At 50.7% G+C, this 22120-nt stretch overlaps 3 protein-coding genes across 3 annotated transcripts in view; 1 reads left to right on the plus strand and 2 right to left on the minus strand.

Annotated features, from left to right (window-relative positions):
• The window catches only part of CLNS1A (chloride nucleotide-sensitive channel 1A), a 368760-nt gene extending 346643 nt beyond the window's left edge, over window positions 1–22117 (plus strand). The window contains exon 7 of the mRNA XM_068417676.1: window positions 22107–22117. The gene's annotated coding sequence lies outside the window, so the exon portion shown is untranslated. The remainder of the gene's footprint in view (window positions 1–22106) is intronic.
• The window catches only part of CAPN5 (calpain 5), a 63014-nt gene that overhangs the window by 18049 nt on the left and 22845 nt on the right, over window positions 1–22120 (minus strand). Inside the window, exon 3 of the mRNA XM_068417621.1 lies at window positions 7830–7961. Within this exon, the coding sequence (XP_068273722.1) occupies window positions 7830–7961 (132 nt within the window). The remainder of the gene's footprint in view (window positions 1–7829; window positions 7962–22120) is intronic.
• OMP (olfactory marker protein) lies at window positions 1028–1507 on the minus strand. The gene has a single exon (XM_068395589.1). The coding sequence runs from the start codon at window positions 1505–1507 to the stop codon at window positions 1028–1030; it is 480 nt and encodes a 159-aa protein (XP_068251690.1).

A 22120-nucleotide genomic window follows, 5' to 3' on the forward strand; every position in this document is an offset into this window, starting at 1 on the left:
TCTCTCCTCTCGGCTCCCATGGCCACCCTGCCTCAGCATTTCGGGAGGGTAGGAGATCCTGCTTTCTTGGGACAGCAGCAGCAGGTTCCTGCTCTGTGGTTGGCAAAGTGCTCTGCAGCCTCACCAGAATAAATATATTCATGGGTACTTTAAGGCCACAACGATGCACAAATTGTTTTTGCTGCAGGGTACTCACTGCCCCTACGGTCTGCTCTGAGCTGCTGGCTCACTTGCCTAGCTCTGAACCCACATGCACGCCTGCTCCAACCCATCTTAGGATCAACAATCTCCAGGAAGCACAAGGTGAGCAACGTGCTGCAGAACACCTCCCCACATTGATTCCCAGCAAGAAATGGTGATGGCTGTCAGGACAAGGGTGGTCCAACCTCCCTGCCCTGGTTTGTCCGGTGGGTTTGCAATCTGCAGAATACAGCACGTCCAACTGTACTTCAGCTTCATGGCAAGGTGATCCTCCATGGGGCTGGTCTGCAGAGACACCGAGCAGCCACAGTCATCACGGGAGTCACGGCAAAGGAGAAGCACTCCATGGCAAACAAGCCCTCCTTTTTTAATGGCTAGGATGGAACTGGAAGCCAAGGCTCTCTCCAGGTTGTCTCTCCTGTTTCTAGTACGGCAATTTCTTATTTTTCCATCAGGCTTTTGGTATTCATGTGCCACAGATGGAGGGCTTAGGGCAGCCTCATCCTTCCAAGCCAGCAAGACCCTGTGCCAGTCAGACCTGGTGATTCCCTGCTGAATTCACAAGCATGCAGTCTTATACTCTAGGCAAATACAGCAGCAAGCTCATGGCCCATCCTCCCTCCTCCCCATCATTCAGACAGGGAACAGCACATACGGGGAATGTTTTGCAGGGGTGAGGGCTCCAGAAGCGCTGAGCTGTCCTCCACTTCTTCGTGACGCCGTCCCTCAATGAAGAACCACGTAAAAACAACCAAGAGCTGAACTGAGAGAAAGAAAAACGAAGACAAAAGCATAGCTGGAGCAAGAAGGGCTGAGCGAGAGGGGATCAGGCTTTAAAAACAATGGAGCCTTTCAGCTGAGCCGGTTCGAGGCCGTCGGTGAAAGCGAGGAGGAAATACATCACCTTGCGGATCTGGGCTAACTCCGCTATCCGCTCCCCAAATTCCTGGGCATCTGCCTCGTTGCACTCCACCTCCTTGGCCCCTGGCTTCTTCCAGAAAATGCCCACCGGCTCCAGCAGCTGCCGGTTCATAAGGTGGGTGAGATCAGGAGTCCAGTGCTGGGAGGTGCCGGTCACCGTGACCTTCCCAGGTCTCTCCAGCTGGATGTCCCAGCGGAGGAAGCGCAGGTTGTGCTGCCGGATGAAATCCACCCGGTAGACGTGCTCGTTGGGACGCAGCAGCTTCTCACCATCCTGGGGCCTGATGTTTTTTTGCTGCAGGCTCTGGAATCGCAGCCTCATGCACCGGGTCAGCTGGTCATCGCGGACGAAGGGCAGCTCGAGCATCCCTGCCTCGGCTGCCATCACCTCGGATGCTCCTCTGCTACGTCCTCAGCGACGTTTGACTCCCAAACAGGACATGCAGAGGGAAAAAGCTGCCAAGCCCCCGGAGCTGGTGCCCCCTCTCCACGGTCCCAGTGGTGCTAGGCAACCTGGGCCGGTGACGCAAAACACCCTTCGGGGCTTCCTCTGGGTGCCCTCCCACCTCGTTTGCAGATTAGGAACTGATGGTGCTGCTGTGCGCGATAATCTATAGGGAAGGGATGTCTGATGTCAGCCTCCCTGGCAACCTCCCTGACAACGGCGGCTCGTTATCCTGAAACGAAGGCGTGGAGCCAGGGATGCCGCCTGATAGGTGTGGGTGGCAGCGGCTTTCTCTGAGGGTGGGCTCATGGGATAATTCAGGTTGGAAGGAGACTCTGGAGGGGTCTGGTCCAGCCAGCTGCTCAAAGCAGAACTTACTTCGAGGTTAAATCAGGTTGCTCAGGGCTTTGGCCAGTCCATCTTTGAGTATCTCCATGGATGGAGATCCCACAGCCTCTCTGGGCCCCTGATCCAGTGTCTGACCATGCTCATGCTGAAGATAAGCTGCAGCTTGTGCTGTTGTCTTTTTTTCTGTGACTGTGCATCCCCAGCAAGAGTCTCTGTCTTGTCCACACCCTCCCATCAAGTAGCTGCAGACAGCAATAAGCTCCCCCTTCACCTCCCCTTCTCCTGGATGCACAAAACCACTTCTCTCAGCCTCTCCTCATGTCCTGTGCTCCAGACCATCTTGGTGGCCTCCATCAGGCTCACTTCAGTCTGCCACTGTCTTCTTCTGGGGACCCCAAAACAGTACCCTGATGGGGATTAACAAATGCCAGACAGAGGGAAAGAATAATTTCCCTCACCCTGCTTGCTGCACTCGTGTTAGTTTGGCCCCATGCATGCTTGGCTTTCACCTCTGCAAGGGCACATGTTTGACTCATAGCTTGTCCCTCAGGACACTGTGTCCTTTTCTGGACGGTGCAGCTGGCAGGAGTGAGGCTCCACACTGCTCCTGCCGCATCAGGTGGGCACCAGCAGCTCAGTGTGGGTCTGCCTGCCCTTCAACAGACTGGCCCAATGTTGGAGAGGGTGCTCAGGTGTGGGCTTCACCTTAGTGTGCCTGGGAAAGGGGAACTCAGACACAGCCTGCACCTTAATGCTTGTCTCTCTGGGCCAGGTGGAGAAACAGGTCCAAGATGCAAGCAACCCAAATGACCTCTTCCAGGCACTACAGGGATGCTCTGAGCCCACATGAGCACCAGCAAGACCATCATGCCCAACCTGGAACCACTTATTCCCCAGCAATTACTGGGCACAATTAAATCCAGAGCAATGGTGTTGTGCTGGTGGGTTGTCATAGAATCATAGAATCATAGAACGTTAGGGGTTGGAAGGGACCTCTGGAGATCATCAAGTCCTACCCCCCTACTAGAGCAGGACCAATCTAGGGCAGGTTACACAGGAACGCATCCAGACGGGGCTTGAAAGTCTCCAGAGAAGGAGACTCCACAACCTCTCTGGGGAGCCTGTTCCAGAACTGTGGAACCCTCACAGTAAAGGAGTTCTTCCTCATGTCGAGGTTGAACTTCCTGTGCTCTAGCTTGCATCCATTGCCCCTTGTCCTGTCGCAGGGCACAAGTGAAAAGAGGTTGGCCCTTTCCTCTTGATACCCAGCCCTCATCTATTTATACACATTAATCAGATCCCCTCTCAGTCTTCTCTTCTCCAGACAGTGGATGGGATAAAGGGGGATGGTGATGAACACATTTCTCTTTGCAGGGCGCTGGGTGGCTCCATGAGGCTGCAGATCCTGAAGACAGGTGCCATGCCAAGCCATCCCCTGCTCTCCCAAGTAGCCCTGTGAAGCGATAGGACAAGAGGACATAGCCTCAAACTTCGCTAGGGGAGGTTCAGGTTGGACATTAGGAAGCATTTCTTCTCAGAAGGGTCATTAGACATTGGAAGGGGCTGCCCAGAGAGGTGGTGGAGTCACCATCTCTGGAGGTGTTTAAGAAAAGACTGGACATGGCACTTAGTGCCATGGTCTAGTTGACATGGTGGTGTCAGGGCAATGGTTGGACTCGATGATCCCAGAGGTCTCTTCCAACCTGATTGATACTGTGATTCTGTGATGGCTAAACCACAACCATGGATTTAGGTGCACCACGGAAGAAGCCTGACTCCTGCAAGTATGCTGTGGTATCTTTGGCATATAGTCACTGGTTTGGACACTTGGAGAATGCAGGGGTTTCAGCACAAAGCTTCAGACATTGTGTGGAGTCAAGCCATCTGAGTTCTCTCTGTCCTATCTGTGACTCAGGTTGGCTTCCTCCACATGCCATGTTTGCAGGGCACCTTGGGAGCTCAAACTGTGTTACAGGAAAGAGTTTTTCTAAAATATTTTTACAAAAGGCTGTGCCAGCACCTGGACTGTGTCACACTTGACTCACAGCCACCCAGTATCATCCCTGGAGGCTATCGCTTTGAATTCCAGAAGTCCCAAAAAAGACCATCAGAAGCTGGCCTTGGCCAGACAAACCACAGACACCAAGGGCCCAAGGTGGGTCATTTTCCTGGGAATTGTCCTGCAGTCACCGTTCTGCTGTTACTCCCAAAGACCCTGAAGACAGAGTCAAGAAAGCTAAGAGCTACACAGACCCATTTGAAGGGACAAAAGAGAGGTCTGAGGAAACCTGACCCTTCTGGCTGATCTCTGAGCTCTTGCCTCTCTTGTTTACTAGCTTTAGAACACCTTTAGCAACAACTGTTGATCCAGTCCTTGGGTTTTAAAAGTTTAAAATGTCTTCAGGTAACCCTGGAGACCTTTTTGAGCTGAGCTACATGTGGCAACGTCCCATGGACTTCGCTTGGACTGCCTTGGTTCTTTTACCCCCATATGTGGTGGCAGTAGAAGGAGTAATAACCTTGCACCTGATGATGAATGGACTGCAGTGGGGGTCCAGCCCCCAGGCACCATGTGATGCTTCTCCTCTGCCCTGTTGAGGCACAAGATCAGCCTTCAGGGTCTCCTCAGAGAGCAATAACTAACCTTAGGATGTAGAAGACCTATGCAAAAGAGACTTTGGGAGGTCAGTGCCCTCAGAGACTGCTCATGGCATCCCATCCAAGACTGCCCTGAGCTCTGGAAGCTATTGAGGGGGAAGGAGACCAGGATTGGTGGTGGAGATGCAGAACTGTCTGAACCACTTGGCTTCAGAGTCTGGTCCCTGTCGCTTGTTTGTTGAGCAATGCCAATGCAACCTGTGGGAGCAGAGGTATAGATCCAGACAACCCTTTAGGACAAAGCACTGCTGGAAATTATTTAAACTTCCCCATTTCAAGGCCTTCATTTCTTTTCACAAGAGCTAGACACCTCTGAAGGGCCACAGAAAGGGTATTATAGAGCCAGATCACACCTAAAGTCATGCAGGGCCAGCCAATAGTCAGGAAAATCGAAACCAGCTCTAAATTAACTTCCAGTCCCCCATTCCCACTCAGTGACTCAAACACCACAGGCTTAATGGGAAGGAGGAACATGGAGGGAGCCTCGGAGCAAGGTGGAAGGAAGTGTGTGAATGAAATCATCTCTTGGGATACACAGGGATGTGGCTGGCCCATCCTATTCCCTTGAAGGTATTCCCCTTCCCCACACTTGAGAGAGACAGTTTCACTGTGTGCAGTGGAGCAAGGGACACACAGAGCCTAAATTACACCCTGCTGTAAATCAGGAGTACGTTTTCTAGGAGCAATGGGAGATCTGGGCAAGATCCCTGTACTGGTATTTCAGTGATACTAAAACCTGCAGCAGCATCTTTCAGCTCCTCCTGGACCTTGAATCAGAGACGTTTTGGTGTGTAATGACATTAAAACTAGTGTTTTGTTGCGTTGTCTGTCTTCTCAACTGTTGCTTACATCAGCATATTGACCAGTCAGGGGTAGAGATTTGGCCTGGAGGCATTGGGTCCTGTGTGTGGAGATGCCGGAGGGCTGAGGAGCAACAGGTACCTCCAGGAATGTTATCACAATTGCACGTGCAACTGTACCCAGGACCAAGCAGTTCATTATTTCTGGGCCGATGAAGGTCTCCGAGATCATGCTCTAATCCCAGCACATCCAGAAGAGCTGGTGTCTCTTTGGACCATACTCTAATCCCAGTACATCCAGCAGAGCTGGTGTCTCTTTGGACCAAGAAGTTAATCTGTGCACTTGACGTCTCACATCTTGCTTTAAAAGTTGCTGCTGCAGTTTATAGCCACGCTTACTCCTTGCCATACATCATAAGCCCTCAAAGCACCTTGCAAAGTGTGAGCAAAGGTCCCATCTAATTCACAGGTCTCCAAAAGCAGGGCTGTGCTGAACCATGTCTGACCAGACCCCTGTAGCGAAGACCACAGCAAACTGGAGGGAAGGCTGGGGGAGTGCTGCAGCTTTTGCTTTTGCCAGAAAACAAACCTTTCTGAAAGGACACGGAGCTGTTGGAGCAAGTCCAGAGGAGGCCACGAAGATGATGAGAGGGCTGGAGCACCTCTGCTATGGAGACAGGCTGAGAGAGTTGGGGCTGTTCAGCCTGGAGAAGAGAAGGCTCTGGGGAGACCTTCTAGCAGCCTTCCAGTACCTGAAGGGGCTACAGGAAAGCTGGAGAGGGACTTTTGACAAGGGCATGGAGTGATAGGATGAGGGGAATGGTTTTAAACTGAAAGAGGGGAGATTTAGATTAGATATTAAGAAGAAATTCTTGACTGTGAGGGTAGTGAGACACTGGCACAGGTTGCCCAAAGAAGGTGTGGCTGCCCCCTCCCTGGCAGTGTTCAAGGCCAGGCTGGATGAGACTTTGAGCAACCTGGTCTAGAGGAAGGTGTCCCTGCCCAATGGCATGCCCAGTCTGTGATTCTATTTTTCTATGAAAGAAAGACGAGGTAAGTAAAGAAGAGCCTCTGAGAGTTAAGGGCATGGATGGAAAATGAGAAGTCACAAACACCCACAGACAAATTGCCAAGGGAGGGAAAGCAATGCCATCGGCAAACTGAAATAATGAGGTGTCCAAAGGGACCCACCTTCTGTTTGGATGGCATTTCCCAGGGCAGGGCTGGAAGTGAATAGTGAGGAGGGAAGAGAACTTGCCCGCTCCCCCTTGGGAGACGTTGATGCAGAGGAACAAGCTAAACAACCTTGCGCCACACCTGTAACGAGAGCCACAACAGTCACCACAGCTACAGTGGGGGGAAACCTTATCCAGAAGCCAACAACAGCTATTCTGTTCCCATATAAAGAAAAACCTCGATTTTAACAGAAAATGGGGATGCTGCAACAAACACAAATTGCTGAGCTCAGTGTTCATGATCACAAAACCCACAGGCAGGTTGGAAGTACCACAGCACACAGAGCCAATGCAAAGGCGTGAGGTGGAGGGACCCCTTTTGGGTCTGTTGCAGCAGGAGGCTGTGTGTGAAGCAGGTGATGCTGTCTGCACACACTGTAGGGCTTTGGTGGCTGCCTTTGGCAGTAAAATCCAGGAAAAGGTCCTTGCAACTTGTGTGTCTCTTGTCCTACGATGACACATGCCTGTACCAGTGTCTGAAGCCCCCCTGCCTTGGATTTCACAGGACTGACTTCTTCTGTAGCTGAGGACATGGCAGAGACAGGCACAGACTGTCCAAGGATATGTCACTCAGCACCTCCTTCTCCTCCATACCTCTGTGGTTGCTCCCCGGGTCTGCAGCCCCTTGCTCTGTTTCAGGCCCTTGGTGGCTTTCTGGCCCACAACATGGTCCCTTTGGACCCCACCCTCAAAGAAGCACTGCTACATGGTACAATCCAGACATGGGACATGCCAGGGATGGATGCTTTGGGGAAGCAGTGGCTTGGGAGAGACGCTAATACCCTTAAATTGCCCGACCTCCTCCAGCACAAGGTGTCTCATTGCCAAGGTGGGCACACACTGAGCAGCCAAAGACAGGTAACACCATGGGAACTAGGGAAATGGGGCCAAATGCTGCAGCTGAGCATCCTGAATGTTGTTGTTGTTGTTGTTTTTCAGGTTATTTTGGAGTGGGAAGGGTCAGATTTGTGATCTGGAGGACAGGACAGGGCTGGATTCACTTGGTTAAGGAGAAACCGGCCAAGGGTTTGGCTTGAATGTCACGTGACTGTAGTTATGATGACTGAATTCCCCTTGAAAGATAGTCCTTTAAGGGAGGTTTTTGCATGTGAACAGTTTTTCAGGACCTGAGGCATCCCTGAAGAAGGCATCCCAGTTTTTGAGCTGGACAAATACAATGTGAGGCCAAGGTGTTGAAGACTGGCATGAGGAACTGCTTACCTTCTGCCACAGAGACTCCCGGGATGCCAGGGAGGAACAGGCAGCCACAAACCAGCAGTTCCCGACCTGGCCCTGGTGTAAGTCATGGGAGCTGATCCCGTCCACGAAGAGATGTGGATCATCGCAGATTTCCTGTAGGACAGGAGAAAAACACACACAAACTGGGTAAGCGAGGAGATGGGGAAACCAGGAGCAAGGCTTCCTGGCAAAGGAAAATCTCTTTCTCTCCTCTTCAGGCTCCATTTAAATCCCACCTGCAGCTTTCTGCTGACCTCGCTCTTCACACCGGTGGCTGGAGGACCCTGTCCTGCCTTCTCCTCTCACCAGGACATGGGCAGCATCACTGCCAATGTGACACCAGACCTACTCCTTGTTCTGTTCCAGCATCAGCACAGCTTTACTAGAATTATCCCTGGTGATAACAGTACGTTTTCACACCATTACAGTCCTAGTGACCCATCCTCTCTTCTATGTCCACCCTTTGTTATTTCTCATAAGCCTGTCGGTTCTCCCTACCCTGTGACTGCTTTACAACCCTCTCCCTCTCTTATTTTCCTCCAGAGAGACATGAGAGCATCACCCAAAATCACCGTCTCCCACACTGGGACTCATTTAGACGAGAAACCACAGTGCCTAAATCAGACAGTTCAGCCAGGAAAGCTCAATGCAGATTGAGGGCTCAGCCCTGGGTCGCAAGAAGCCAAGGTCCGAAAGTCAAGTGTCCTCACCCAGGAGGTCTGTCCTTCCAGATCTTAGCACAGCAGATGGAGAAAATTTGGTGAGCTGAAAGCTTTGCAGCTGTACCAGGAGGACTAAATGCTCATTCTGTCACCAAAACCAGCATGGTGGACTGTGCGTGGGCACCATGAATGGAGACAGCTGGGTAGGAGGCAGCTAGGAGGTGAGCTCATCCCTCCAACCACTCAGGCACCAAACACATCACCTTTCCTCTGCCCGGCTCCTGCCAGGGTGCCCTCCCTTCTTCCCGCTCCCACTTAGAGCCTGGCCAAGAAAGCACTTAAATATCAGAGGGTGTTGAGCAAGCCTCGTGTGAAACACTGCTTTTTGTTTTTTATCTTTTCTCCTGATCAATCCAGTCTGGAAGGTCGTGTCCAGCTGGAGACTGGGAGTGGATGGGACAGACAAAGAGCTGAAAGAATCACAGAATGGTTTGGGTTGGGAGGGACCTTAAAGACCATCTAGTTCCAACCCCCCTGCCATGGGCAGGGACACCTTCCACCAGACCAGGTTGCTCCAAGCCCCATCCAACCTGACCTTGAACACTGCCAGGGAGGGGGCAGCCACAGCTGCTCTGGGCAGCCTGGGCCAGTGTCTCACCACCCTCATAGGAAAGAATTTCTTCCTAATATCTCATCTAAATCTCCCCTCTTTCAGTTTAAAACCATTCCCCCTCGTCCTATCACTCCATGCCCTTGTAAAATCTTTTCCCCTTTGTTATTACGTTTAAGTTGAAGGGGGGAAAGGAAAAGCAGATTTTCCTTCTTCCCCTACACCTCCCAGATTTTCAGGCTGGGTGCACCTGGTATAACATGTTCCCTGCAAACTTTGCTCCTGAGGACTTGCATTGCCTCTGCCCATTATGGGGAGGAGCAGGAATCGCTGCTTCATAAGCACCTCCTGCTATCTCCACCTCACCCAGCCAGCACCATACACCTAAAAAATAACCTGAGCTCCATCCAGACACAAACTGGGCAGGTACCAAACCCAAGGGAGAGGACTAATCCCCTCCCAGCCACAGGCATTGCAGGAGGTTGGGATAAGCACTAGAGGGAGGCAAGCTGACAGCCACCAAAGCCAAGAGGCACCTGTGCTTCTCAGCATCCCTGAGAGCAGACAGGGATGGGAGAGGAGCCGTGGGGTTTAACTCCTGTTTCATACCACCAAGGAAGCACCCAGCAGCAGGGGATGCATCCATCCTGTCTGTCAGTGACATCTGCAAGATCAGCTCTTAGCGATCCTGCTCTGGGGGGGCAGAGGCACCATGTTTGCCCCATTTGAGGACCACAGATGCGCTTTCTACTCTTGGGTGAATCCACAGTGTACAAAAAAGGAGTCATTGGGTATTATGCAGAGAGGGGAGGACATGAAAGCATGAAAAACATAGCCTGCTTAGCAGAAATTAGCACAGGGAGGAGGGTGTCAGATGCTCAGGGACCTTTCCTAAGAGCAGAGCTGCCAGTTAGCCGTGATTTCATCATCACCAGGAAAGAGTTTGCAAATTAAAACCCCTTCATTGCTCATTTTAATAGAGGGAAGCCCTGTGTACTCATCAAAAGAGCAGCCTGCCCTGGCACAGGCGAGGGGTGCAGCTCATTAAACCCTACTTTCTCAGACCCATGGCAGCATCAAGGGTGCCACGGCTGGAAATGCCCGTGCCAGGGCGGGCTCTCTCTGCAAAACACTCACTTGACTCAGCTTCTCTTCCCACTAATGCAGATGGGTCCCTAAGGGCATGTTGTTCTGGAAGGATTCATTCAGGCAGCTTCTTCAGATGCTGCAGTAGGTGTTTCCCATTCAGGAGCGCACTTGGATGCGGGGTTTCAAGGTGCTTTTGGACCAGCACGGTTGTGGTTGAAAGCACACACTTGTTCTACAGCTTATCAGTCCATGGACTTTTTAACCTCCTTCCCTAAAAACGTGCAAAACCCCATGGCAGTTTGCAGCTGAAATGGAAGTTTCCCAGGAGCACGAAGGTTGCTAAATGCCACACTCCTCTGCTGTGGCAGGGAGTGACAGCCTCTCCCTTGACTCAGGATCTTGCATGCCTGGTGCCTGGAGATGCACCAGCCCTTGAAGAAGGAGTGATGCTTTGAAAGAGGATCAGCCCAACATGACATACAGGCCCGTCTGGAAGGGGACATCAGGAGAGCTCTGCACACAACTTGGGCAAGTCCCAAAATGCTCATTGAGTCTTCCCAGGAGTCCACCCTGAGGGGCAGAAAGGGGCTGTCATGCTTCCTTGCAGAAGGACCATGTAGCACCCTCAAGACACAGGACTGAGCTTGGTCCCAGCGGACTCCCTGTGAGTCTAAGCACAGATTCACCAAATCATTGCGGTTAGAAAGAACTTCTGGAGGTCACCCAGTCCATCGCACCTACTCAAAGCAGGGCCAGCTACAGCAGGTTGCCCAGGACCATTTCCAGTCGGGTTTTGAATATCTCCAGGGATGGAGACTCCACCACCTCTCTAGGCAACCTGTGCCAGTGTTTGGATCACTCTCACAGTCAAAAAGTTTTTTCTCATGTTTAAATGGAATTTCCTGTTTTTCAATTTGCGCTCACTGTCTCTTGTCCTGACACTGGACACCACTGAGAAGTCTGTCTCTGTCTTCTTCATTTCCTACCATCAGGTATTTATGCACATCATAAGAACTCCCTGAGCCTTCTCTTCTCCAGACTGATGAGTCCCAGATCTCTCAGCCTCTCCTTGTGTCAGATGCTCCAATCCCTTAATGATCTTCATGGCCATTCGCTGCACTCACACAGGGGAAGGCAGCATTGCCTCCTTGTTCCAACACTGCAGAGCTGATCCCATCAGAGTAAGACTCATCCATGGGTCAGTCTCTTCAGCAAAACCTCCCAAGAAGGTTTCCCAAATCCACAGAATCACAGAATCACAGAATCCCTTAGACTGGAGCTTCACAATATTAAATGACTGGGATTCTTCAGTCCCCACTGAAGCTGCTGAGCTCCCACTCACACGTTTTGGCCCTGGTCTGGACTGTGTGGCCTTCAATCCGCAGGGATGACATTCCCTGGGTGCTTTGCCGGTACTGAGGTGGGAGCAAGGGACCCAAGGCTGCAGTTCCCCCCAGGATTTCATGGAGCACAATGGGGCCCCGGAGTGTGATGCAGCACCCTCAGAGCCATGAAGCACCATGCCCACACGCAGAGGTGGGTGATGAGCTAGAGACCAGTGGGAACTAGGTCAAAAAAAGCCAAGAAAAGCATTGAACTTAGTTTCCCTTTTCCTGCAGACAGAGCAGAAAAAGATAAAGAGCTTGTTCTGCAGCCAGACTGAATTACAGGGCCTGGGGTTTGTATGTGCAAGGGGAGGAGAGAAGCAGAGATGCTCTGATCATAGGTCATCACCTTGGTTTCCTCCCCTCCCTCCTGTGCAGGAGACAGAAACCAGGTAAGCAATAACATTTACCCAGGCGGGCGCTTCTCCAAAAAGCAAACACCACATCACCCTCTCAGCACCACGACCCCGGAGAGAAGAGGGCAGCACACAAACGTGCACACCCACACACAGCCTGGGGGCCTTTTGGGTTCAAGAATCAGCCACCACAGAGCCAGTTCAAACCGTCCCGGGGCACACAGGGCTTCAGTAAACAGTGAGTAGGTCCTGTCCTTCATCTCACCACGACCCAGGGGTCGTGGCTGCTCCTAGTCTGGACAAAGCTGGTGAACAGCAAGGAATAGGGGGGGGGACAGCCAAAAGCTATGGCTGCAGGGAAGCTATAGCTTCGATGTGTTGCTCTCAACTCCACCCTGGCCAAGAGAGCCATCCATGCCTCTTTACCTGCAAGAAAAACCTGTCTTGAAGGACCCCAAGGATCCTAAGCACCATCAGAACTGATGTGCCCTCCCTAAATGTTGTTCCTGAAATGGCTGCTGAGCCCAGGCAACAAAATACAACTCAGAGAAAGCCTGTGAGGATGGTCCCATGGAAAGATACAGCCTGATAACACAGGGAGGGCCAAACTAGTGATTCAAAGTCCTGGTGATTCACATATTCCTTCCCACATCCTTCCTCCTGCAAGGGACAGAGGTGAAATTAAAAGCCAGGACTGGAAGAGGACTTTGAGATCCCTGTTGATGAGATGCTGATTGCAGAGGTACCAGGTCTGGCTTATGGGAGCCAGAATGGATCTGTGCCCATTTGCTCCCTCTGCCTTTGGGTTATTGAAGTCCATTAAGTAAAACAAGACCCAATGAGTGCAATTATTTTGCACTGGTGGTGTAATTTTGCTTCCCACCAAAAAGCATGTGGGCTTTTCCTCTGCTCTCCCCTTTGGTACTCTTTCCCTCAACACACACATTTTCCTTCCAAATGCATTTAAACCAGAAAAAATCATCCTCATCTTCTCCAGCTATTAAAACTCCACACAGGGGACTAATGAGCAAATCACCCTCTAATTGGCTTTATAATTGGTGACTGTCTTATCATAAATGTTTCCCGGTGCAGATTTCTGAGCTTTAGATTCACTGGGGATCTGGATCGTGTCAAGCTGGCTGCGGGGAGGGAAAAAGCTAAGGGGGGGAAAATAACCCTGTGAGATAGAACATCTGCTGCATGCCAGGACCATTTTTTGCTAACAAGATTTTGCAAGGAGCAGACTAGTCTAATTGTATTGAGCGCCTGGCTGTTTCAGGAACCACGCTTCCACTCAGAACTGCAAAATCAGCAAGATAATCTATTAGCGTGGCTTCGCTTCCCCCTCCCGGGCAATGGGGAACCAAAAGGATCTTGTGTCTTAAATGTCACTCACACAGCCAAGAGAGCAAGAGGCGTCCGAGCACAGTGAGTGACGGTGACACAAAGGTCCCTGTGCTGCCTGGCTGCAGGTACCTGCGTTGGGATGTGATTTCGCAGAAAGGGCCATTAAAAAATTTGCACCAGGGTGACACAGGGAATGGAAATAGGGTGAGTTTAGAAAAACAGGGGTCTGTGTTTTCAGAGGGATTATTATAGAATCATAGAATCACAGAACAGTTTGGGCTGGAAGGGACCTTTAAAGATCATCTAGTCCATCCTCCCTGCAATGAGCAGGGACATCTTCAACTCAATCACGTTGCTCAGAGCCCCATCCAACCTGACCTTGAATGTTTCCAGGGACGGGGCATCTACCACCTCTCTGGGCAACCTGTGCCAGTGCCTCACCACCTTCACTGTAAAAAATTTCTTCCTTATATATAGCCTGAATCTTCCCTCTTTTAGTTTAAAACCATTAGCCCTCGTCCTATCGCAATAGACTTTACTAAAAATTATATCCTCAATGGCTCGGCTTCACACCCATCAAAAGGTAGGTTTGGTTGGTAATATCTACACGCTATAAAACTGTTTGTGGGGGTTTGTATTGCCTCAGTCAGGCATCTCTCATGTTAATCCACCCAGAGTATCTCAATGTAATGTACATACATTTGTATCTGTTATCAGCTCCCAGTCCATGCAAAAGGCACTGGACACTCCACCCAAAGGGCACTGGACACTCCACCCACAGCAAACAGGACTTGCTTGTAAAGGGAGGCATCAAAAAATACACTCCCCACCAACCCCATGACTCTGCTTGTGTACCTCAACACTACACTGTGCTGTTTGTTTTGGCAACAGAAAGGGTGGGGATGGTGGCAAACAAGATATAAAGGTCAATTTGCAGTCTTGGCACCCTTGATGGTTCACTCTGCGGTTTTATCTTCCGGGTCTCCAAAGTGCAAAGGCACCGAAGAGGTCTCTGTTAAAGCAATGAGATGTGGAGGGACGCAGCATGCTGTGAGAGCGCTGCACCTCCCCGGGAGCACACAGAGAGGGAGAAGGATGGGAAGGAGACTGGAACAAGAGACCTTGGACCCACCAGTCCAGAAGAGAGGACTGAGGGGGGATCTTATCAATGCTTACAAATACCTTAGGGGTGGGTGTCAAGAGGATGGGGCCAGACTCTTCTCAGTGGTGCCCAGCGACAGGACAAGGGGCAATGGGCACAAACTGAAACATGGGAAGTTCCATCTGAATATGAGGAGGAACTTCTTTACTTTGAGGGTGTCAGAGCACTGGGACAGGCTGCCCAGGGAGGGTGGGGAGTCTCCTTCTCTGGAGATATTCAAAACCCACCTGGATGCGACCCTGTGCAACGTGCTCTGGGTGACCCTGCTTTGGCAGGGGGTTGGACTAGATGATCTCCAGAGGCCCCTTCCAACCCCGACCATTCTGTGATTCTGTGATTTCTGTTCCTCCCATCCACGCTCTCCAGGGATGCACTCTTGGAAAGCCTCACCATTACTCAGCCCAGGACTTCTTCAGTCTCTACCCAGCCAAGACTGATGCAGAGGCCACCACAGCCTGGCTTTTAGCATCTCCACCCATTGAGACGCAGCCCTCCCCAGACTGCCTCTCCCACAGTGAGTTGTTTTGATGTGTCTGGTTGTAGAGCCGCTAAGGAAAAATATTCCCTGGATCCTGACAGCCCTGAGATCTACAGGAAAGTCTTCACACACCTTGCTGACAAACTAGGGGGTGGGATGCTCAGAGCAGTGAGATGATGTGCCCCAGGTTACCCCTGCCAGAAGCCAAAGTGGTCCCTCTTGATTTCAAGTCCCAGCACAGTCCAGTCACCACATGGGGCATTGTTTTTTTGTGGAAACGATGTCACCTGGCTCCTTTTCAACCTGCATCACCTGGGCCAGCCTGACCATTATGAGCGCACACAACTACAGCCCTGCAAAGTGAAGGAGGGGACACTGAGTAAATGCAGCAGCTCTCAGGGATGCCTTCACCTGGATCTCCTTCCCTTAAATCTTAGTACCTGTAGGCATGGGCTCTAGGGAGCTACACCAGAGAGGTGGAGGAGGAGAAACAAAAATAAGCTCGCATGGCTGTTTTAACTTCAACACCCTATGACAGCTATAGCCCTCTGATTCACTACAGTGCTGCTGGCCACCTTCTCCCAAGTCCCCCCCCCCATCCTCCATCACAGAATCACAGAATGGTTGGGGTTGGAAGGGACCTCTGGAGGTCATCTAGTCCAACCCCCTGCCAAAGCAGGTTCACCTAGAGCAGGTTGCACAGGGTCGTGTCCAGATGGGTTCTAAATATCTCCAGAGAAGGAGACTCCAATCAGATCCCAGCCTTGATCTCTCCTATGGATCTCCCTTGACCAGGCTCCCCTGGGATGGTGCTAAGGACTTGCAGGGCAAGGAACAACCCTGGTTTGGCAGCATCATGGGTTTAAAATACACCCACCCTCCAAAGTCCATCCTCTCACCATGACATGCTGAGCCCTCAGTTGTACCAGCACTTCTAGTTGTGGGGTCTAACCTCAACCAGAGGAACTGCTTTGGCTTGAAACTATCTGCATCAGGCCCCAAACCTGTTCTTGGGGAAGTTCACAGTCATGTCAGTACAAGTGTGGGACCATGAACCACAGGCATGAGCTATGAGGATGTTCCACAGCTTGCACCACTTTTCAGCCATCAGTCCCCACCCTGGAGGACATGGTGGTGGGGATACCACCTCCACCCTGGAGGACATGGTGGGAAAGGAGGAACCTATTCAAGTAAGCCCTGCTGTGAGAAATCACAGTATTTTGGGAGGAATGGTCTAAAACCACCCACTCATCACAGAGATATTGTGAAATTCTGGGGCAAGCTGGTGTGGCCATGAGCTCAGTTGTATTGTTTCTGCCTCCAAGTGACATAATTCAGGTTTGGCACTCGTGCCTGCTGAACGCTGAATCCCAATTCCTGTCTCTCACTGAAAGTCAATCTCCTAAAACAGGATTTAGGAATCTACGTCATGCAGGGTTTTTTTTTTCGGTTTTGTTTTTTTTTTTTTTTAATTATCCTAAAAGCCAAGTTATTGATGGGAAAAGAAAGAACACAAAACTGCAAAGGAAAATTACCTCCACCCTCCACTGTGCATATCTCAGAACAAAAACGTCCCAACTACTTTTCCACGGGGATACCTCCCACACCCCCCTGGGCTGTACTGTCCCAGGGCAAGGAACTGCCCTTTGGTTTGTGATTGTGTCATATTTATAGCACAGCAGCACCTCGATCCAAGACCAGGACTTGACCCCACCACAGTCCAAATGAATCCCTGACTATGCAATGATGATGAAGAGGTTATCATGAGTTTCAGCCATTTAAAGAAATGACTTCCAGCCCACACCTATTCTGGTTATTCATACCCTGGGCGTAGCTTTACAAACAGAGAAACCTGCTTTATGAGAAAACCACCCTCTAGAAATGTGGACTCCTGAGCTTCTGTTAGCTGGGAGAAGGAACAAAAAAGGGCATTACTTAGAGAAAATGATTCAATATGCAGCCACCAGGAAAAGGCTGAGCTCCTGCCACTGTTGAGAGAAGGAAGTGGAGAGAAATTTGGCAGCAGTGTTGGCTGTAAGCACCCAGCTTTAGCAGGCAATGGCTGGTACCTCCAAGGGGGGGTTCACCACAAAGAATGAAGTCTGTATTTAACCAGTGGGGATCTTCCCATGAGGCCACAGGCTCGAGCAATGAAACTGTAAGAGTTCACAGAGACATCAAACCCAAGCAAGCTTCATCCCTCCTTGGTAACACCACTTTCCCCCATGGTGATTTCCTCCTGACCTACTTGACTTTCCCAATAACACAGGCAATACGCAGCATTTCCAGATGAGACTTTGAAGCCTTCAACTCACTCTCAGTTTGCTGCCAGTTTACTGAGAGACACAACGACATAGGTACAGCAGCAGTGGCTTCAAGACAGGAACGTGCACAAGCTCTCCCAGCAATAGGTAGCACAGGGTCTCCACACAAACTCACTACATGGTTTACATGAGCTGTAGACAAGCTAAGCATGTGTAAGGTTAGACTTTTAGCCAGTTTCTCCACTTATTAAACACTCTGTTTACATTTTCCATCATTAATTCTTACATAACTCTATTGGTGGTATTTGTATCAGACCACAGTCAAGCTCTAACCATCCATGACCACTCTCCATTAAGATGGTTTGTCCACCGTTTTCCTTCTTGGAGGGGAACTGGGCAAAATGCATCGCTGAGCAGTGGTTTCTTCCCAAAGACCCAGAAATACCAAAGATGTGGGACGCTTTGATTCATGTCTACGTGAACACACAGGTCACCCCTCCCAAGCTGTGGTCTCTTGCCTTGATGGTCAACACAGCTCCTGCTGGCCCCAGCTGTCACCTGAAGGGGACAGATGCTTCAGCTCACCCTTGCTGACCTGATTCTGTCTTGTGAGATCTGAGTGAGACACCACCAGCCTCGAGGGCTGGGGAAGTGATGCCAGCCTGCCCCTGCCTCACAGGGACTGGGAACAGTGGCTGAAGCGCTGATCTCCTTTAGGGCACCTGAGAAGCCAGGGCCAAAAAGGGGGTGAAGCCAGAGCATTTGGCTAACTCCTGTGAGAGCATTGTCTCTTGGCTCTGCTTTCTGTGCCAAAGGACTGTCTAAAAGGGACCTATTGGTGGGTTTTCATAGAGATGACCATCCAGATGAGGATATGAAGGGGTCAACGGATCACATAGGTTGGGACCCTGCTGTGCAGGCTTGGTCCTGGTGAGCTCAACTACCGAGCGCCTGTGCGGTGCTCCAGGGCACTGCTAACACCTCAAGGCTTTTTCCTTTCTCAAGGACGCTTTTCATTCTCCTCCACTTCTCCACATGCCCCCGTTCAGGAGTGGTTTGTCCGTAGGGGTGCCTGGGGCATAGCAGGGAGCTGAGCACCACGTCACTCCAACTGCACGTGGCAGTGAGACAGCATGTAGGTTGGGGAGGGATGGCCAAGAGCATGGTAGGGCAGTCAGGCAGGGCAGCACCATCCCAAGGAATTCATCTCCCCATTGCAGAGTGTTTCAGCACACACAGGTCTAAATGATTGCATTGGGCTAAGCGCCATCGCCTAGGACAAAACTCCCACCCTTCCACACTTCCCTGCACTGCACATTTCAGTCTGCCTCATAAATTTACACACTCTCTGTGTTAAATTATATATATCTATCTCAGAGGAAAAAGGGCGCCTCTCCACTTACTGTCGAATTGTGTTGGATTTTTATTTTAAAAAGGGATGACTGGGAGAATTTAATGCTCCCTGCAAATAATTCAGACGGCGTCAGTTATTTGGCAGCAAGAAAAGGACAAGCCCTTGCCCTGGGGTGTTTACAAAGACAGATGCTAGCTGCATTTATGCATCCCCGGTCAACCCATCGATGCTCCTGGACTGGACAGGAGTCCAGGCTCTGCTGAGTGAGGCAAGAAGGAAAGATGATGGAGAGAGGGTTTGTACCTGCTTCTTTACAGGTACAGGTATCCCTCTGCTCTGATTGCATATGCACTACAGGGTTACCATAAATTTAAAGGGAACAGAAATGCAGAAGCAAGTGGGTGTGCACACAAGATCCAAGGAGTATATGCTGCATCTGGGCAAGAACAACCCCATGTACCAGTACAAGTTGGGGACAGACCTGTTGGAGACCAGCGTAGGGGAAAGGGACCTGGGGGTCCTAATGGACAGCAGGATGACCATGAGCCAGCAGTGTGCCCTTGTGGCCAAGAAGGCCAATGGCATCCTGGGGTGTATTAGAAGGGGTGTGGTCAGCAGGTCGAGTGAGGTTCTCCTCCCCCTCTACTCTGCCCTGGTGAGGCCGCATCTGGAGTATTGTGTCCAGTTCTGGGCCCCTCAGTTCAAGAAGGACAGGGAACTGCTAGAGAGAGTCCAGCGCAGAGCCACGAAGATGATTAAGGGGGTGGAACATCTCCCTTATGAGGAGAGGCTGAGGGAGCTGGGTCTCTTTAGCTTAGAGAAGAGGAGACTGAGGGGTGACCTCATTAATGTTTATAAATATGTAAAGGGCAAGTGTCAAGAGGATGGAGCCAGGCTCTTCTCAGTGACATCCCTTGACAGGACAAGGGGCAATGGGTGCAAGCTGGAACACAGGAGGTTCCACTTAAATTTGAGGAAAAACTTCTTTACTGTAAGGGTGACTGAACACTGGAACAGGCTGCCCAGAGAGGTTGTGGAGTCTCCTTCCCTGGAGACATTCAAAACCCGCCTGGACGCGTTCCTGTGTGATATGGTCTAGGCAATCCTGCTCCGGCAGGGGGATTGGACTAGATGATCTTTCGAGGTCCCTTCCAATCCCTAACATTCTGTGATTCTGTGATTCTGTGATGCTGAAGCTAAGTAAATTCACACCAAGGAAAAAAAAAAAAGGCAAATCCTGAGGCGGGGACTGGTCTTTAGAGCAAGTGATTCAGAGCTGTGGTGGATTTTCCTCTCCTGGAAAAACATAACTGGATAGTGCTTAGAGGAAGCAGGTCAAGTTTAGTTCAATGGGGAGTTAATTCAAGGAAGTGCCGTGGCCTCTCATTATGCAGAAACCAGCCAACACATCAACAACGGTTCCCTCTGGCTTTGAATTCGCCAGTTGAAGGAAACGGTTCCTTTTCTTCTCCAACTGCAGGGCCAGCGTGGCTCTGGCTGTCGTCCTCCCACCAACGCTTCCTCCTATTTGTTTCTTTCTTTAACCACTTCTTGCAGCAGCTGGAGGCTTTACCACACCTCATGTTCTATTTTCCTTCTTTCATAATCACAGAATAGAATCACAGAATCGTTTTGGTTGGAAAGGACCTTTAAGATCATCAAGTCCACCTGTTAACCCAGCACTGCCAAGGCCACCACTAAACCATGTCCCTCAGCACCACATCTACACGGCTTTTAAATCCCTCCAGGGATGGGGACTCCACCACTGCCCTGGGCAGCCTGTGCCAGTGCTTGACAACCCTTTCAGTGAAGACATTTTCCCTGATATCCAATCTAAACCTCCCCTGGCACAACTTGAGGCTGTTTCCTCTCGTCCTTCTGCAAGAGGCAGCACTGTATCGGATCTAGTCTTTGCAAGGGGACTTTGGGGACCCCTTTTTTTTTTGCAAGGGCTTTGGCAAAAGGCACTTGTGCCAGCAGGACTGAGCCTGCCCTTTGCAGAGGCAAATTGCCCTGAAATTCCCTCCTCTCTGAGGGATCAAAAACTAGAGCTCACAAGCAGTGCAGCACCTCCCAGCTTGCACCAAAATTAGAAGCCTGGCCTGATCCAGTGTGTAACTAGCTCTGGACCTGCTCTGCAGGCTCCATGTGCCCCTCTGGTATCCCAGAGCCAAATCCAGGAGGATTTGCACCATTCCCTCCCAGGGAGCTCAAAGAAGGCAGCGGAGAACCAGTACAATCATTTCTAGACACCGATGCGCAGTCGCATTAAGAAGCAGGCAATGAATCTAATCCACTGATTTTACTGTTGGCTTTGCATTTAAGGCCGTGTCCTTGCGATGCTGAGGACAGAGCAGACTGGCTGGCTAATTTCTTATCAAAGGCTGCAGCGAGCCATACTCACGCCAGGCAGCTTATCACCCCGTATCCTCACTGGGGCAAAGGGGGAGAGCAGGTTTGCCTGGCACCCTGGGGCCATGGCACCCTGGGAGGATCTGGTGAGATCTGGTGGAATGCAGCCAGGGTCAGCATCATGTTCAATGAGAGGAGAGGCCTTTTAAAATAAGAATAAATAGTAACAAAAATTCTCTTCTACATCCTTGAGGGGAAGGTGGGGGGGAAGCCTGTGAATGGCACAAAAATGTAAAAACAAGGTCAATTCAGAGATTGCATTAAATGGTGACCAAATCCTTTCCTGGCAAAGAGCGATGAGACTGGCAATCAGCTCCAGGCTTTACTGAAAACGGCAGATAAATTAACAAGCGAGCAGCTCATAAATTCCTAAGCTGAGAAACGCGAAGGTCTGGAAGGACTCCAACTCCCATGATGGATTGCAGACAGACGACAGAGTCCGCTCGGAGGAGATGATCCCTCAGTCCATCCAGCAGCACAGAGGAGCCACAGCATCAGTGCTAACCACGAGCATCCTCCGGGCAGGGGCAGGACCAAAACCGAGTGAGACAGGCCAAAAAGCCGCAAAAAAGTTGAGCAAAGACATCCCTGGAGCACAGGTGCCAGAGGTTAGTAGTTCTGGCAGAAGAAGGTCCAAGTGGGGCACCAGAATGTTGTTGCTCCCTGACCATTGCCATTTTAATTGCCTCCGTGCGCCTGTTTCGTGTGAGCTCTCAGAGCAAAGAACTGCAAGAACTTAACCTCTGTCTTCCCCATTATCTTCACCCTTGTGTTTTTGCCAGCTCATACGCTGGGGAAAAGACCTTTTAATGCAGAAACTTGCGGGCAGGCAAGTGCCGGTCCTGCTTTTAGTCAATTAGTTCATTGACTCCTTCCCCCTCCCAGGAAAAACCCATGGGGATTGATTGTGTAACCCTCACTCAGCAAGCGAAAGGAGCTAAGTGCTTAATAACACAAGGAAAAGTGGATCCAAAAGATACTCTCTCATCCTGCAACATCTCATCCTCCAAACACAAGAGCATCGAACTCAGGAGACAATGGGTATAATGGACAAAACCCCTATACACAAGGCTAGACATATATCAGGCTTACAGGGAAGTGGCTACTGAAAAATGGTATTTTCTCATTTTCTAAAACAAGATTCCTCTTGTCTG

This window comes from Nyctibius grandis, chromosome 2 (assembly GCF_013368605.1).
Source record: "Nyctibius grandis isolate bNycGra1 chromosome 2, bNycGra1.pri, whole genome shotgun sequence".
Lineage (NCBI taxonomy): Eukaryota > Metazoa > Chordata > Aves > Nyctibiiformes > Nyctibiidae > Nyctibius > Nyctibius grandis.